This window comes from Portunus trituberculatus, chromosome 30, assembly GCF_017591435.1.
Source record: "Portunus trituberculatus isolate SZX2019 chromosome 30, ASM1759143v1, whole genome shotgun sequence".
NCBI lineage: Eukaryota > Metazoa > Arthropoda > Malacostraca > Decapoda > Portunidae > Portunus > Portunus trituberculatus.
Window position 1 is genome coordinate 9662256 of NC_059284.1, and position 14743 is coordinate 9676998.

At 43.5% G+C, this 14743-nt stretch overlaps 2 protein-coding genes across 11 annotated transcripts in view; both read right to left on the reverse strand.

Moving 5' to 3' along the window:
- Nucleotides 1–14743, reverse strand: part of LOC123510998 (protein ABHD18-like) — a 75332-nt gene that overhangs the window by 58481 nt on the left and 2108 nt on the right. For 4 of the 10 annotated variants that reach the window (XM_045266604.1, XM_045266602.1, XM_045266603.1 and 1 more), the window contains 7 exons: nucleotides 14564–14676; nucleotides 14312–14450; nucleotides 13677–13766; nucleotides 12782–12886; nucleotides 11868–12382; nucleotides 11618–11731; nucleotides 9242–11382 (listed from right to left, as the gene is read on the reverse strand). In XM_045266604.1, coding sequence (XP_045122539.1) covers nucleotides 11331–11382; nucleotides 11618–11731; nucleotides 11868–12382; nucleotides 12782–12886; nucleotides 13677–13766; nucleotides 14312–14450; nucleotides 14564–14676 — 1128 coding nt within the window. In that variant the 3' untranslated portion in view covers nucleotides 9242–11330. Of the gene's footprint in view, nucleotides 1–9241; nucleotides 11383–11617; nucleotides 11732–11867; nucleotides 12383–12781; nucleotides 12887–13475; nucleotides 13566–13676; nucleotides 13767–14311; nucleotides 14451–14563; nucleotides 14677–14743 lie in introns of those variants that run through there. The other 6 variants (XM_045266599.1, XM_045266601.1, XM_045266600.1 and 3 more) reach the window with 6 other exon arrangements.
- Nucleotides 5059–7090, reverse strand: LOC123510999. Its single transcript, XM_045266609.1, has 2 exons — nucleotides 5829–7090; nucleotides 5059–5672 (listed from the first exon to the last, which is right to left on the reverse strand). Exon 1 carries the CDS (start codon nucleotides 7088–7090, stop codon nucleotides 5831–5833), a length of 1260 nt encoding a protein of 419 aa, XP_045122544.1. The 3' UTR covers nucleotides 5059–5672; nucleotides 5829–5830.

Genomic DNA, 14743 nt, shown 5'->3' on the forward strand with positions numbered 1-14743 from the left:
ATATTCCATTATACTACGTTATATTACATCATTTTATACTGCACAGGAAAATTTGACATGCATGCAAAGCTACTCCAACGGCCTCAGGAAAATAGTAAAATGAGTAAGAGGAACGACGGATGCCAATGTAAATAGAACATCTTAAGCGATAACTTCTTTTCTTAACTTTAGGGAAGTTTTTAGTGGCTCAGATAATTTGTTTACATCTTCCAATACACAACCCACATGTGCTGAGCCAGGACTTTTTTCAGCCTTTTCCTCACATTTCCTCACGAGATGGCCAGTACAGAAGGCTTTCGGCAGCACGGCAGTCTAAACTATTTCTACAGTAAGGACAAACTTGAAATAATGTTTGAGGAATATAAAAGAAATTACATCAACAGAACTGGATTGCCTGCTGGTAAAAGTGAAACACGTCTTGGGATAAAATGAGTAAATCCGTAACTCGCAGACGAGGTTCTTCATAAGTTCCGTTTTTATTCAAAGATTAGTTTTGTCATATCACTTTTTTTTAACCCCTTCAATACTGAGACACATCTTTACATTGAGATTTGTGTACGATTAGACAGTTTTATCTATTTTATGGAGGTCAGAAGGTTAATGGCCACAGTCTTCACTATCTTAAACACCTACACAAGTTTCTGAAGCTTTATAGAATCACCAAGTAGTAAGCAGGATGGATCTGGAAATCCGTCATGGTACTTGAAGGGATTAATGAAAGAAAATATTTACTTCAACAAAGCTTTAACGTCTTAGAGAAATTAATCTTTGACCCAATAATTTACTTTGAACTTATACTTTTTTTTTCTTTTTTTTGCAAAGGTTGATTATACTCGAATCAGAAGCTTTTGAAAGTGATGCGCCCTTCCGCCATATCCGAAAGGCTTGTGTGGCCCTCTTTCTTTTTTTTTTTTTTTTTTTTGGTCCTTTTTATGAATATTAGTACTAAGATGCTGTATATTTGTTTGCATGCATAAAACGTGGCTTGGTGCTTTCTAGCCGTGGCAAAAGTGGAAAAAGAATCACTCATACAAAAACTTCCTCAACACAAAAAGGAAAAAAAAATGCTGGAAAAAATGCATGACAAGCTATTTTTTTCCCGCCAAATAATTCCTCTTAACTTATAGGAGCAATCTTTTTCTCCGCATGAAATTAGGATTACATAGCTGTCAGTAGCTTTTATTACCTTACCCCCCCTCTCTCTCTCTCTCTCTCTCTCTCTCTCTCTCTCTCTCTCTCTCTCTCTCTCTCTCTCTCTGGGTGGTGGCGAAATACTCGTACGTTTCCAGGAAGCCATCAGTCCCCGCCAAGCCACGCCTCCCACCCCGCCTTGTTCCCTGCCTGATCCTAAGACTGCCACTGTCTGAGAGGAATTCCAGAAGCTGTTTTTTGTAGCAACGCAAATCTGGTTACAGCCGACATGAAGACAAGTGTTCGGGCTGGCCAGAGAGAGAGAGAGAGAGAGAGAGAGAGAGAGTGTGTACCTTCACCTCCCCTCGCTCACTCCAGCTGTTGTCAGAAGATAGCCAGCAATACTGTTTTATAGTCACCCTCAAGTCAAGGCTTTATTTTCTTCTCTTCCTCCTTTATCCTCTTTCTCTCCTCCTCCTCCTCCTCCTCCTCCTCCTCTTCCTCCTCCTCCTCCTCCTCTTTCCCTCCCGTTGTGTCGCCTACGAAGGAAAACTGAAGGAAAAATAAGACCTGACGTTATGAAAGAAAAAAAAAGGAAAGAGGAACGAAGGAAAGAAAGATAGCGATGTGAAAGGAAGTTTGGACGAGAAAAAAAAAAAAGTTAGGTGAAATCTTGCGAGGAATTTAAGGTGCACCAGGTGAATGAAAGGTGAGTGTCTGGTATTCAGGTGGTGAGTAAATATATGTAGCAGCAGGGTAATGGATGTCAGGCATTTCTACAAGGGCGAAAAAGCCTTGGAAAAATGTTCGAATAATAACGTTAGCGGGAAGAGGAAAGATGTTACACCCAGCGGAGCCATATTGCTACGCTCTCTCTCTCTCTCTCTCTCTCTCTCTCTCTCTCTCTCTCTCTCTCTCTCTCATATCGTAGGTGGCAGAAGCTCTCATCCTAGCAACAAAATCTTCTCTCTCTCTCTCTCTCTCTCTCTCTCTCTCTCTCTCTCTCTCTCTCTCTCTCTCTCTCTCTCTCTCTCATATCGTGGGTGAGGTATTTTTCCTCGTCCTAACAGCATCATCCTTTCTTTTCCCTTTGTTTCCAGCCAGAGAAGCAATAGCGAGGTGGAGGAGCGGAGGTGAAAATGGTAGAGAATGCTTTATAATAGTGAACCAGATGGCTACTCTCTTCTTTTTTAATATATTCATCTCCTCTCTCCTCTTCCTCCTTTTCTCTTCCTCTTCCTCCTCTTCTTTTTCCTCCCAGCATCGCAGTTTTGTATGAGCGAAAATCAACAGTCTTCCCAGTGTTTTGTTGTACCCCGATCTATCTTATTTTTATTAGTTTTTTTTTTTTTTCAGTCTAGTGTTTGCATGCTTCATTTTGTTTCCTCCCCGTGGTTTTATGTTTTTAGTAAATTTCCCTTCTGAGTTGCTGCGTGTTTTATTTTCCCTTCCCTCTCTCTCTCTCTCTCTCTCTCTCTCTCTCTCTCTCTCTCTCTCTCTCTCTCTCTCTCTCTCTCTTCTCCGTGTGTGAGGGTTTATTTTATGGGTGTGAGGTATTTAGTTTTCATCATTTATCGTATCTCTCTCTCTCTCTCTCTCTCTCTCTCTCTCTCTCTCTCTCTCTCTCTCTCTCTCTGTTCAGACAAGACTGCACATCATTACGGTAAGTGCCTTTTATCCATACCTTCTCATTTCAGCATCGTGAGTTTCTTGTTTTTATTGCTAATTCCCTGAGTAACTGAGTAAACTGTCTCTATCAGCTGAGTGAGTTTCAATTGTATCCACACACGTACAGACACACCCACACACACACACACACTCGCGCGTCTTCACCTGTTACCATCTTCTCCTTTGTCTTGCTTTCCTCTCTTCTATATCATAACCCTCTTTTCATTCTTACACTTTACAATTATCTCCTTGCCTTCATTCCTGCTATGTCATTCCCAGCTCGTTTCTCATCTCATTTTTTCTTTTGCTCTCTCACTTCTCTTCCTCTCGCACCCTTCGTTATGCCTCTCCTTCCTTCCTTTATCGCCGTCTTCCTCTTCGCTGCTTGCTTCCACCCTCTCCTTCCCCTCCATCAATTATTCACTCTGTCACCAAGCTTCGTCTTTCCACTAAACACCCTTTATATTTACTTAATCTAAATGTGGCTTGGTGAGGACAGTGACTTTTTCGAGTTATAATACGCTTACTTCATTTACTCGTTCTTCCTTTGTCTCATTTTTCCGTTTTCTCTCACTCTCTCACACACACACACACACACATTCCCTCTCTCTTACTCTCTTTCTCTTTCTCTCGAGTTCTTTCTCCTTTCATCCGACTCATAAATCTTTCCAGTTTTAATGGGAATTTATCAAATGCTCCCCGAGGCTCCAGTCATCTGTTAATTTCTTCCTTTCCTTTCAGACTCAGATATTGATGAACCTCTCGCTGCTACACGAAAATTTCATATTTCACCGAGTTTTCTCTTCGACGCTCAGGGTAAATTGACGAAAGCGCGGAAACTTTAGAATATTCTCTAGGTAACTTCCCTCCGCTCGCGTGTGAGGTGAACTGTACTGGTAAATATCTCAGGCAATATTTAAGCTGGCGCATTTTATCACAGGGAAAAAAGACGAGGTAAGTAAAGTTTAATAATATTCTTAAGGTAACTTACCCCTGTCCTAAGTGTTGAGTAAATAGGTATTACTAAATATCTTATAGTTTATTAAGCGCATTCATCGAGGGGAGGCGAGAGGGAAGGATGGAAATTAGGCAGAGGAAGTTTAGTAGTTATTCTTAAGCAATTTTCCCTCGAGAGTGTGAAGTTAATGAGTACTGGAACACATGTTATTAGTGAATGTTTTCTACTTATGTCACGTGACACTTGCACTTAGAAGCATACAAGAATAGAGAATGGAAATGAGGAAAAGTTTAATAACATCCACATACTACAGTACAGCTTCCCCTGGCGTTGATAATGTTACACTTTTACAATAACAAGAACTTAACAGAAAAGAAACAGAAAAAAATAGAAGTTTTAAAACCTCCCTTGGCGACTGTTAAGTAAATGGGAGTCAGTAAATCTCTAATAAGTTACAAAAATTTACTGGAACGAAAGAGAAAGGTGGAAATACGGAAATAGTTTACCAATCTCTAAATACGAACACTCCCTGGGTAGCGCTGAGTAAATATGTATCGGTAAATATCTTATACAACATTTAACCTTGCGCATTTATCAGGAAGTAAAAAAAGAATGGAAATTAAGGCGAACGCGGCTGGTCAGGTCGTTGGAGATGACAGAGTGTGCATATTTCTTCCCTTGGCACACAGGCCGGCCACTATCACCCAGTGCCTGATATAAACTAAACACACACTGCGAGCTGTTATCAAAGAGTTATTATCACCGGGAAAACTCATCACTACTAGCAGAAATACGCTAATAGTGAAGGAGACTCCGGAAACTGCACCCACACCCACCCACATACGTACACACACACGCACACACACACACACCCACCCCATAATTTTCTCAGGGTAATTAAGTATAGCGAGCCGAACTATTTGCCAATATAGGATAAAGCGTGGATAGAAGAAAATAATAATAATAGTGAATAGGTGAATAAAATGGTGAGGTAGGGAGTAAGTGTGACTACTAAATCATAATAGTGAGTCATAATAGCTCCAGGTGGTAAAGAGTTCAGGGATATTGGTTGCTAACACCTACATGGCAACCTGCTTCATTTACTGGAGGAACGTGCAGGTATGTGAAAAGTGAACCCTCCCTCTCGCTTCTTCAGTTAATACACTCGCATCAAAGACTGCTTAATTACACTAGTTATGTATTGATCTACCTAGACGCTCGTATCCTTCCACCCATGCATCTATCCATCTTTCTATCTATTCCATCCATTCATCCCTTCATCTTTCTATCTATCCATCCATCCATCCATCCATCTTTCTATCCATCTATCCATCCATCCATCTATCTATCTTTATTGGCAAAGATGGAACTCGTTGAATTTAGACGGAATCGAGCAGGCAAAAACGCGGAGCCTCTTCCTGCATCTTCAGAACAATTCAATAGGCTCGTATTAATAAAAACTAAATAAAAACTAAATAAAAACCCCTCCAGGCGGACTCTTTTGTTTCGCCATAAAGTCTAATCCGCGCTTTCCGTAGCCATGAATATCGCCCGTGAAGCAGTGATGCACCCTGCCCAGCACCCTCTTGCCCCGCAGCGCATGTTTACGCAAGCCTTTTACAGCTGCACAGTTTCATATCTATTTCGGCAACGGTGACATCGGCCCACTGTAGCCTTGCCGGGTTAAAGCTGCGTGTCCCGGTGGGAGGGAGGCGAGGCGGCAAGGGAAAGGATTGGAGAGGAATGGGGTGGATGGTGAGGGTAATAAAGGAAGGTTAATAAGAATATGATGAGTGGCGCACAATATGGGTGGATATTAATGAAACCACACCACACCGCCCAAGCCTCGCGGGCCTCTTGTTCCCGGAACTCTTCTCAGTGTCCCGGTGTCTTGTATCGATTACGTTCACCACTCCTGTTGATGAAGCAAGACACGAGATACATACGTGAATGTGCCAGTAGTGTATATGGACACCCGTGTTCCCATCGCAATAAACAAACACAATAAGCAAGATACATGACAGCAATGATGATAAACAGACAAGTTTGGCATTTCTATCATACAGCTCACCGTCACTGCCCGTCATCGATGCTGAACATTCTGTTGAAGACACACAGCGCCGTATTACCCTCGGGGTTGGTGTACAGCATCTGCAGCTGAAAATACACGTTGTTGTCCTCGGGATCGGAGAGGCGATGACGGGAGAATACCTTGTCTGGATCCACTCTGAGCCTGAACTCCAGCTGCCTCTCAGGGTCCACGCACGCCATGGAGAAAGAATCAGTGTCTGGATGGAAGCAGGAAGTGACCCCCCTCCCCTCAACCCTCACCACCTCAACGCCCGGCGTCCACCTCACCCTCCCGTGCGCCATCACCCCTCGGAAAAGAAAGATCCCAGACTGTACCAGCTTGAGCACGTCCCTGGAGCGCTCCACCAGTCGCGTGGAGCCTCCGTTCTGAGCCTGGTGGTGCATTACCAGGGGCTGCAGCAGCGGGTTCATGCCCACCGCCTGCCCGCTGACACAAACTACGTTCAACGTGACCTGAGACGCCGCCACCACCAGCGCATCCAAGACGTCTGCCTTCATCGTACGCCCCTCTTGGCCGCTGATGAACACCACCCTCCCGCCACGAGCAGCCACCGCCGTCCAAGCACGGTCCACCACGGTGCCCAGAGAGCCACGCCCTTCCATTGCTTCTTCCTGAATCTTTCCGTCTGAATAAAGCCGGCAGGTGCGGGTTTCGTGACATAGAACCTCGACGTCCGGCACGCCGTGCGTGGCAGCGGCCCATCTGTGGATGCAGGTCCGCACGTCAAGGAGTGCGCCGTCCAGCACAAACACCAGCCTGGGCCGGATACGAGGCTGGCCGCTACCCACCAGGCAGTGCACGTCCGTCCCGGACAACAAGTTGTGGCTCAGAGAAGTGTCTTCAGTGTTTTCAGCCACAGAGACGGCAACCTCGCAGATGTTGCACACCAGCTTCCCGTCACTGTCTCTCGTCACCCAGAACGGGTTGGCCAGCGCTCGGCACTTGTCGTTTGAACACTGCAGGAGTTGTTTGATGTTCTTAGGCTTTGGCAAAGTCTTTAAAGCAGCCATTGGCCTAAATGCCATTCTTAAGAGTTCGCAGCGTCGGGAGGGATTGCCAGAAAAGCTAAAAGTGAATGGTGCCACTCCAATCAACCTGTGAGGAGTCCGCACCACGAATGCACTGCTGGGATACACCTGAGGTGGACCTGGCAGGTCCTGCCTTCCGAGACTCAGGATGGAGTGACACAGCAAGAACAACAAAGGAAGTGCGATTAAGTAGTTCCCCATGGAGTCCTGCATACAGAAGAATGCCGCTTTGATCATGAAGAAATTTACGAACATGATAGTGGTGAGGGCCCCCAGGAGGACAATGAAAGAGGGAAGGGACTTCCTACCTATGCAGCGCCACAGCGCGACGCAGTGGTGGTGGACGTTAACGATGCAGCGGTGGCACAGGAAGCAGTGAATGGAGCCCGTGGGTCTGAGGAGGCGGCAGTACGTGCACCAGGTCCAGGTGACAGCCTCTCGCGGGGGCGCCACCAGAGCGTCCTCCTTCCTCACCTCGCACGGGTTGCTCGCCATGAGCCGCACCATCATCACCGCCCCAACACTGCCCGCCAGGAACATGAAGCATTGTAGAGGGAAGGGGTACGCCAGCCACCCCTCCACCTCCACTCCCACTAACGGCAGGGTCATCACCACCACGCCTGCCCGCACCACCCACCCCGTCATTCGCGCCACCACCTCCCCCCTCCTTTGCCCCCACGCCACGTTCTCCACCACGACGCCCACTCCGCTAAGCTCCTCTGTTGTGTTTACCATCTCCCGCTCATGTGTATCTGCCCTCTCCTTTAATATTGAAAATTCATTGCTGTTTCTCCGTTTTCAGTGGGTGATGGGCGTGTAATAAACATTAGTACAGTGGAGGCGCCGCAGCATCACAACCTGTTACCATCACGGCGGCGAGATGTTAGTGCCGGGACAACGCACGGCTCCAATGACATCCCTGCCACTGCGGTGCCACACTGGACAGTCGACACCCTGTATATTCTATCGCAACTAGATTTACTTGCAGTCTTACTCAATGTTTTTGTTACTTTTCGGTGTTAAACCTTATTGTACCATGACGCGTTTTCATATTCATTCTGGTTATTATCTGGCGATTCTACACAGCTTCAGAAACTCATGTGTGGGATTAAAATAGTGAAGACTCCGGCCAATAATCTTCTGACCTCCATAGACCTTTCCTAATGTCAATAAAATGAGCTAATCGTACCTAAAACTCAAGGTGAAAATGCGTCCCAGTACTTAAGAGGTTAAGTGTACCATTTTTAAAAGTTTTGGGTCATTTTACCTTATCTGCGGCTTCCCTGACATTTTAAAACATGCATTCTTTATTAATATTTTCTTGTTTATCTAAGCATAAAAGTCAAATTGTCTGTATGTAAGTCTGTCTCTTCGACAAGGCACCGGAGACTGACCGCGCTTCCAAATATTAGATTACTGTGAGGCAATTAATGAGCTAGCGAAAAATAACTAAATAAACAAATAAGTAAAAGTAGAAATAAGGCGTCATAACAAAAAACTGAAAGAAAATAAGCGGAAACTATTAAAATCAAGAATGTGAGCAGCAGGAAGATGGACAAAGGGAGATACAGAGATAACGATTGGGGGAAGGACAGGGGATGAGCAAGATAGTGTTATGTGAGATATTACCAAGGGAAACACTAGAAGGGACAAGGCGGGATTAGGGAAATGAAGGGAGGGAGGCCAGAAAGGAACTGAAATGGAAATGGGAGAATGCAAGATAATGAAGGGAAGTGAATGGAGATCAAATTATACAAAGAAGAAAAAGACAAACAAGTGAAAAGATAATGAAGAGAAGTGAATGGAGAACAAATTATACAAAGAAGAAAAAGAGAAACTAGTTAAAAGAAACAGCTCTGTACAATGAGAGGCGATGGGAGGAGGAGGCAGCAAGTAAAACAATGGATTTCTAGGATTGGATGATAGTAAAGGGAGAACAAATAACTAAAGGAAAAAAATAAAATGTCATGAACAGAATATATAGGGAGGAGAAAAATAACCATGGCAAAACAAAAAATATGAAAAAGAAATGAATGCACAGAATCAATGAATAAAAGCAAATGAAAGAAGCAATACTAATTAATATAACATTATTATTCAAAGAAAGTTATTTTTGCAGCAAATTACTCTAAAATGCAAAGGCCAAGTAACAGCAAGTAATTGTTGACTAGTAACAAGCTACAGCCACTCAGTCTTGTCCAGTAGGTGTACACCAACACCTGACCAGGGGAACCCCCACCAAACTACACCACCAGACAAGTCTCCACCTGCTCCTCTCCATTCCTCTCACCTGCTCCTTTTTCTCATCTGTACTAGTCCTTGTGTTGTCATTCTTCAAAGGATCAAGGCGAGTAATAGACTGCATCAATCCCATATTTATTTTGAAATGCTGGTCAGCATTTATAAAGCTGGAAATGCAGTAGTAGTTTTGTGCATTACAAATACTCCTCCACATGAACACTTGTGCCCACAGGCAGCACACCACACGTACAAACTTACAGAGGTCCTCAATCTCTCAGCTTTTCTTTACACATATTGAAACAGAAGAATTAATACACTCTTCTGTTTCTGACCTCTGTCCTCCCATTTCCTGCCCACTAAATGGGAAGGCATTGATTCCCAGGATGTGTTTGCAGTTGTACATTTAAATAATATTTGCACTCATTTTTCCTTAGCCAACTATTTCAAAGTGAAAACCAAAGATGGATGACCAATGCATAAGATTGCCCTTTGTCTAGTCTTGGTATTACAAAGTGCAGCAGCAGTATGTCTATCAACATTCAGATACTCATGAGCAGGTACTTTGGATGGCAGTGCAACACCTGACATCATGAACCTCCCCTGCCTCATCAGGGTCCACTGGTACATTTATCTTACCATCACTTCAAAACAAACACTCAAACACTCAAGACTAAATCAGCTTTACCACAAACCCCTAACACTACGGCACCAGGCAACAAGCTCGGCAGCAAGACACCTTCTCTTCTTTGTCCACAGCACAGCATAGATTTGTACATACAGAGAATCTTCCACTTGAGGCTGCAGCTGTAAGGAGTGAGGTGAAGAGGTATGTAGCTGCTCTTGCGTGGTAGGAAATTATACGCGGCCACCACAATGTGGCTAGGCGTGGCCACCCTTAAATGTTAGTTAAGGTGATAAGCACAGCCCCACTGAAATATTCTATGAGTAAAATAACAACCTTGAACTGCAAATTCAATCCAAGAAAACAAACAAGTCAAAAGGTAACCGTATTTTTTAATATCTTGCCTACTAGTAGGCAACCTTAGCTATGTGAATCACAAGTTTGTAACAAAATTATCCTGAACACACACAGGAAACTGCTTCTAAAATAAAGCAGCATACAGATGTACAGCTTCCTGCTCTAAGTAATGTACTGGAAACCTAAGTAATGGCAAAACAACCAACAACCAAACTGTGTTGACCAGTGGAGTGTCCATCATGTGAACCCTCTTCCCAGTGTGGCTTGTCAGTTGATAAGGACTGTGATGGAAAGTTTTTTTTTTTATCAGTAATCATCTCTTGAATCTCTGGTGGGTGGGAAGGCAACATTAATGTCACCCATGCATCCACACCCTGTCCATTTTAGGAGCCTGGATGCTACTGGAGGTTCCAAAGGAGACATGTCTTGATTCAGACTTCTCACCTTTAAATCCCTGTTGGTCATTCCTGATCCAAATATATCTGTTAATGTAACAGTGACAATGTGGTTACTGCCACAAAATTTTCTCAAATTAAGTAACACTGTTTTGAATGAAGGATGAATTGATGAATATCATATTCATATACCACATGTCAGAAAAGCATTAAAACACATGAACATAAAGATTCCCAGTCCCCTTACTAGTGAGATTTTCCTACAAACACTAACACTTCAAAAACAAGAAGCCTACAGTTGGTTGAAATGTTGACTCACACACAGCTGTGATGCTCCTTGACTCCATCTAAAACTAATTGTTCACTGGTAAAGCATCATCAACATCCTCACTCACAAACTCCCACCTGGTCAATGACTAGTTCATTATAAAAGTAGCAAAAGTATAACAGCTTTATGATTAACACTAGTTTGGGTCCACAAAAGGAATAGTCTACAATATATACTTTTTGTAGATATGTGACTAACTAAGATAAGATAATTATAGCAGCTGTGATAGATAATATAATATAAATGTCTACTAAATGTTCTGTCTATAAAAAGGAAACATTTCAAAATTCTAAATAAGTTTTTTGTGCCATTGAGCATCCGTTCCAGCAACATGGAAGCAATATGAAATTCTATTATATGAGCCAGAGATAAAACAATACACTTTCCTGCCGAATGAGATGAAATTCACAGCAGACCAAACTCAGATTAACCAAAGTCATCAGGTTACAAGACACTGAGCACTGACCTCTAGTAGGTGGCATGGCAGTGAAGAGAATCCTGTTAGTACCTTCAGGTGTAATATTTATCTATAACTCTATCAAATGAGTCCTTGATGGCCTTCCTGTGATGGGAGAGGAACAAGGTGCAATCATACCACCCACAATACTATTAAAAGGATAGTCATCATTCTACAAGGTGTATCAAGCCTTAGAAAATAATTACATTACAATAACCCAAGAGTTCAAGTGTGAAACATAAATAAGTAAATTAGATTAAATAAATCAAATCAAATAAACTAATTAATTAATATAAAATATCATGTTTCTCTACATACACAAAAGCAACAAATGGCTCACCTGAACATCTGGTGGTTGAAGAGGTAGGCAGCAACATGTCCAGTCTTCAGGGTTCTCATCTCACTCCCTGGCCACAGGTCTGTCAGGGGAATGATGCCATTGCGGGGCATGTACCTGTGAGGGACAAGGAAGCTTTACACACGAATCATCTGTGGAACAGTACATGCATACATACATCCTTCACAACTGAACTGCCACTCCTTCATTATATCACACTGAGGCATGGTAACACTAACACCACAACACCTACCCATCATTCTTAGCTGCCACGATGATGACGAGAGTGGGATCAACAGGGATGCTGAAGTTACCCAGGTGTGTACACTCGTCCATGACACCACGCATGAACTGCAGAGCTTCCCAGGTGAGAGCGTCCTTCACCGGCATGTACGGCTCAAACTTCACCTCTGGTGTGTTGACAGCCTGCTTGGGTCTGATGCCCACAGGGGTGAAGTCTGACCGGAAAACTTGCGACTTGGCCTTCCGGTAGCCCACCAGAACATTCTCTTTCTGCTGCTGACGGCTCGAGCCAGACAGACCAAAGGCATTGAAGATGTTAAACTTGGGAAGGGACAGACTCAGTCCTATTCCCCCTGAAGCCACTCTCTGTGGTGCCATAGACTCCTGTTCCTGTTCCCGGGGCTGACGGTACTCCTTCTTGGGAGTGTTCTCCTTGTGGTCATCCATCAGCTGCTGCACGTGGGATAGGCTCTTGGGGAAATCTCGGGCAAAATGCTGTCCAACCTCATGGTAGACAGGGAAGTGCTGAAAGGGTGGTGTTTTTTTGTGTGTGTTTCCAGTATTTGACTAAAGGAATACATGCTTCACATCAGTGGTCAATGGTTGGAGAGATAAGTATATATGTTCTAGCAAAACTCGAACCAATTTTTACAGGTTGCCATTTCAATTACATCTGGTGGCTCAAGCAGAAACATGATGGAACACACTCATTCATAATTACAATTTTGTTGCAATATATAACAAACCTGAGAAATTATTCAGGTCTTAGATATATCCCTCCCTAATTATCCATCCTATTTTCAAAAGGGCAAAGCAACACTATGAGAAATGTGAAGCACCCACCTGGTATCTTCATATTTCTGTCCAGGTTAAACCAGATACACTTAAAAAGTACAATTCACAAAGACAAAGTGCACCACTCACCCCTTCTGGAGACTGAATCATGTTGAACAGCTCCTCTCTGAACACCTCACTGGAGAAGTACTGGTTCTTCAACATTTCCCAATTGATGGCTCCACTCAGCACACCCTGCCAGGCACCAAGCACACAAAGGTCAACACCAGCCATTTCACCACACACCAGTCACTTCACCACACACTAGCCACTTCACCACACACCAATATTCTGAAGACCTATTTCTCAGGGACAATTACTAACCACATCCTGTACTTAACATTTGTACATTCAAACATAAGTTAAAGTTCTGCACACTCCATACTTAATGCTTTAATGTACCTTATGTTTTATGATATCAATCAATATGCTAAATCCAAGCATACCAAAAGTTTAAGGAAATTATTCTCTTTAAACATTAGTAGAAGTTTAAAATCATCTTTCCCTCCAGAATGAGAACACTCCATGCCTTGATGTACAAAACTCAGGCATCTATACTATGAATACTCCTCTCTGAATATGTACCTTTATCAATAGGCACCATTACAATGTCCATCATTGTCATAACTACCAATAATGCTCTTCCTGGTCCAGATGAGCAGATCCGAATATCAAGACATAGTTAAGGACAAGCCATGCACGCACTGAATACCAACTTGTGATGCGATCAGCTATTGTTAGCAAGAAGTCAAGATGGTTGTGCCTTGATGCACTGTGTAGGTACCTGAGTGAAGCACTGTGAGGCAGTGGTCCAAGAGAGGCAGGGCACGATGGCCAGGGGCTTATGCCAGTTGGTTGCAGCAGCTGAGGCCATCTGAGGAAACCATCACCACCACAACCAATATTCCATATGTAAGCACTGAATCCTACCCTCACCTACACCACCTGGCCAGACCCCTAACTCTATACCACCTGCAGCACTGACCTGGGTGAACACTCCTGATGCTGTGGTCCACGACAAGCAGGGAACCAGCGGCAGAGGTTTGGGCCAATTGGTGGCTGCCAGAGAGGCCATCTGAGGGTGAGGACTGAACTTTTCACCATACTTAAGGAGCCAATTGAGTTAGGTTCACTGTTACCACAAGTGTTGCTTAATGACAACTGTTACTGTCCGTTAGGGTGTTAGTAATTATGTTTGCAGCACACACACCCTGAGCAGCATCAGGAATGTACACAAACGTTCTTGTTACTCTGGCTTCTCAGGGATCCTCTTATCCTTACAAAACATTGAATTCTGACATAATCATCTATCTACATAACACCTACTCACAAAACTGCTTTTTTTCTAAATCTGAAAGTAGGAAATAATGTCACATTTTTCTTATACTGACCACTTAACTATAGATATACATGTCAATTTTTAATTCACTAATTTATCTCCATAATTGCAATACAAAAATGAAGGCATAAAGAAATTACTTTAAAACAAAGCATATAGGCACAAATTTCAAGCTAATGAACAATTAATGTGAAGCTTTTGGTAACATAATCTAAACAGTCTTTCACTAAATCATGAAGCAAGATAATGATGATCCAGACACTCTAGGCAGAAACACTCACATGGCCTCCCATGGATATGCCTGTGATGCCAAGTGGACCCAAGCCTTGCCGCTCACACCAGTGGAAGATGACCAGACTCTCTAACACCAGACACCCTCCCATCACAAACAGGTCAGACACATTGTGGAGGCTGGACCGCCTGTAACCAGAACAGCTGTATCAGATGAGACACAAAGGGAGCGGTGGCATCGGTGGTCCTTCTATAGCTAGCTGAACCATATTACATAATAAACATGAGTGAACATAACTTACAATTGGTCCTTCGGTTTCCTGCAGCCATAAAAGGGGTTTTCTAGTATGACTGAAGCAATGCCATAATCATCTATTAAAGGTTTGGCCATCAACATCTTCCGGCGCCAAAATCCCTGCAAAGAATGGACACCTTTGAACAGCTGCACAACAGTCTACTGGATGAGATCAACTCGGCTACAC

Excerpts from the sequence above, each read along its gene's own strand:
- LOC123510999 (XM_045266609.1), bottom strand. The coding sequence starts at position 7,090 with ATGCAGGACTCCATGGGGAACTACTTAATCGCACTTCCTTTGTTGTTC.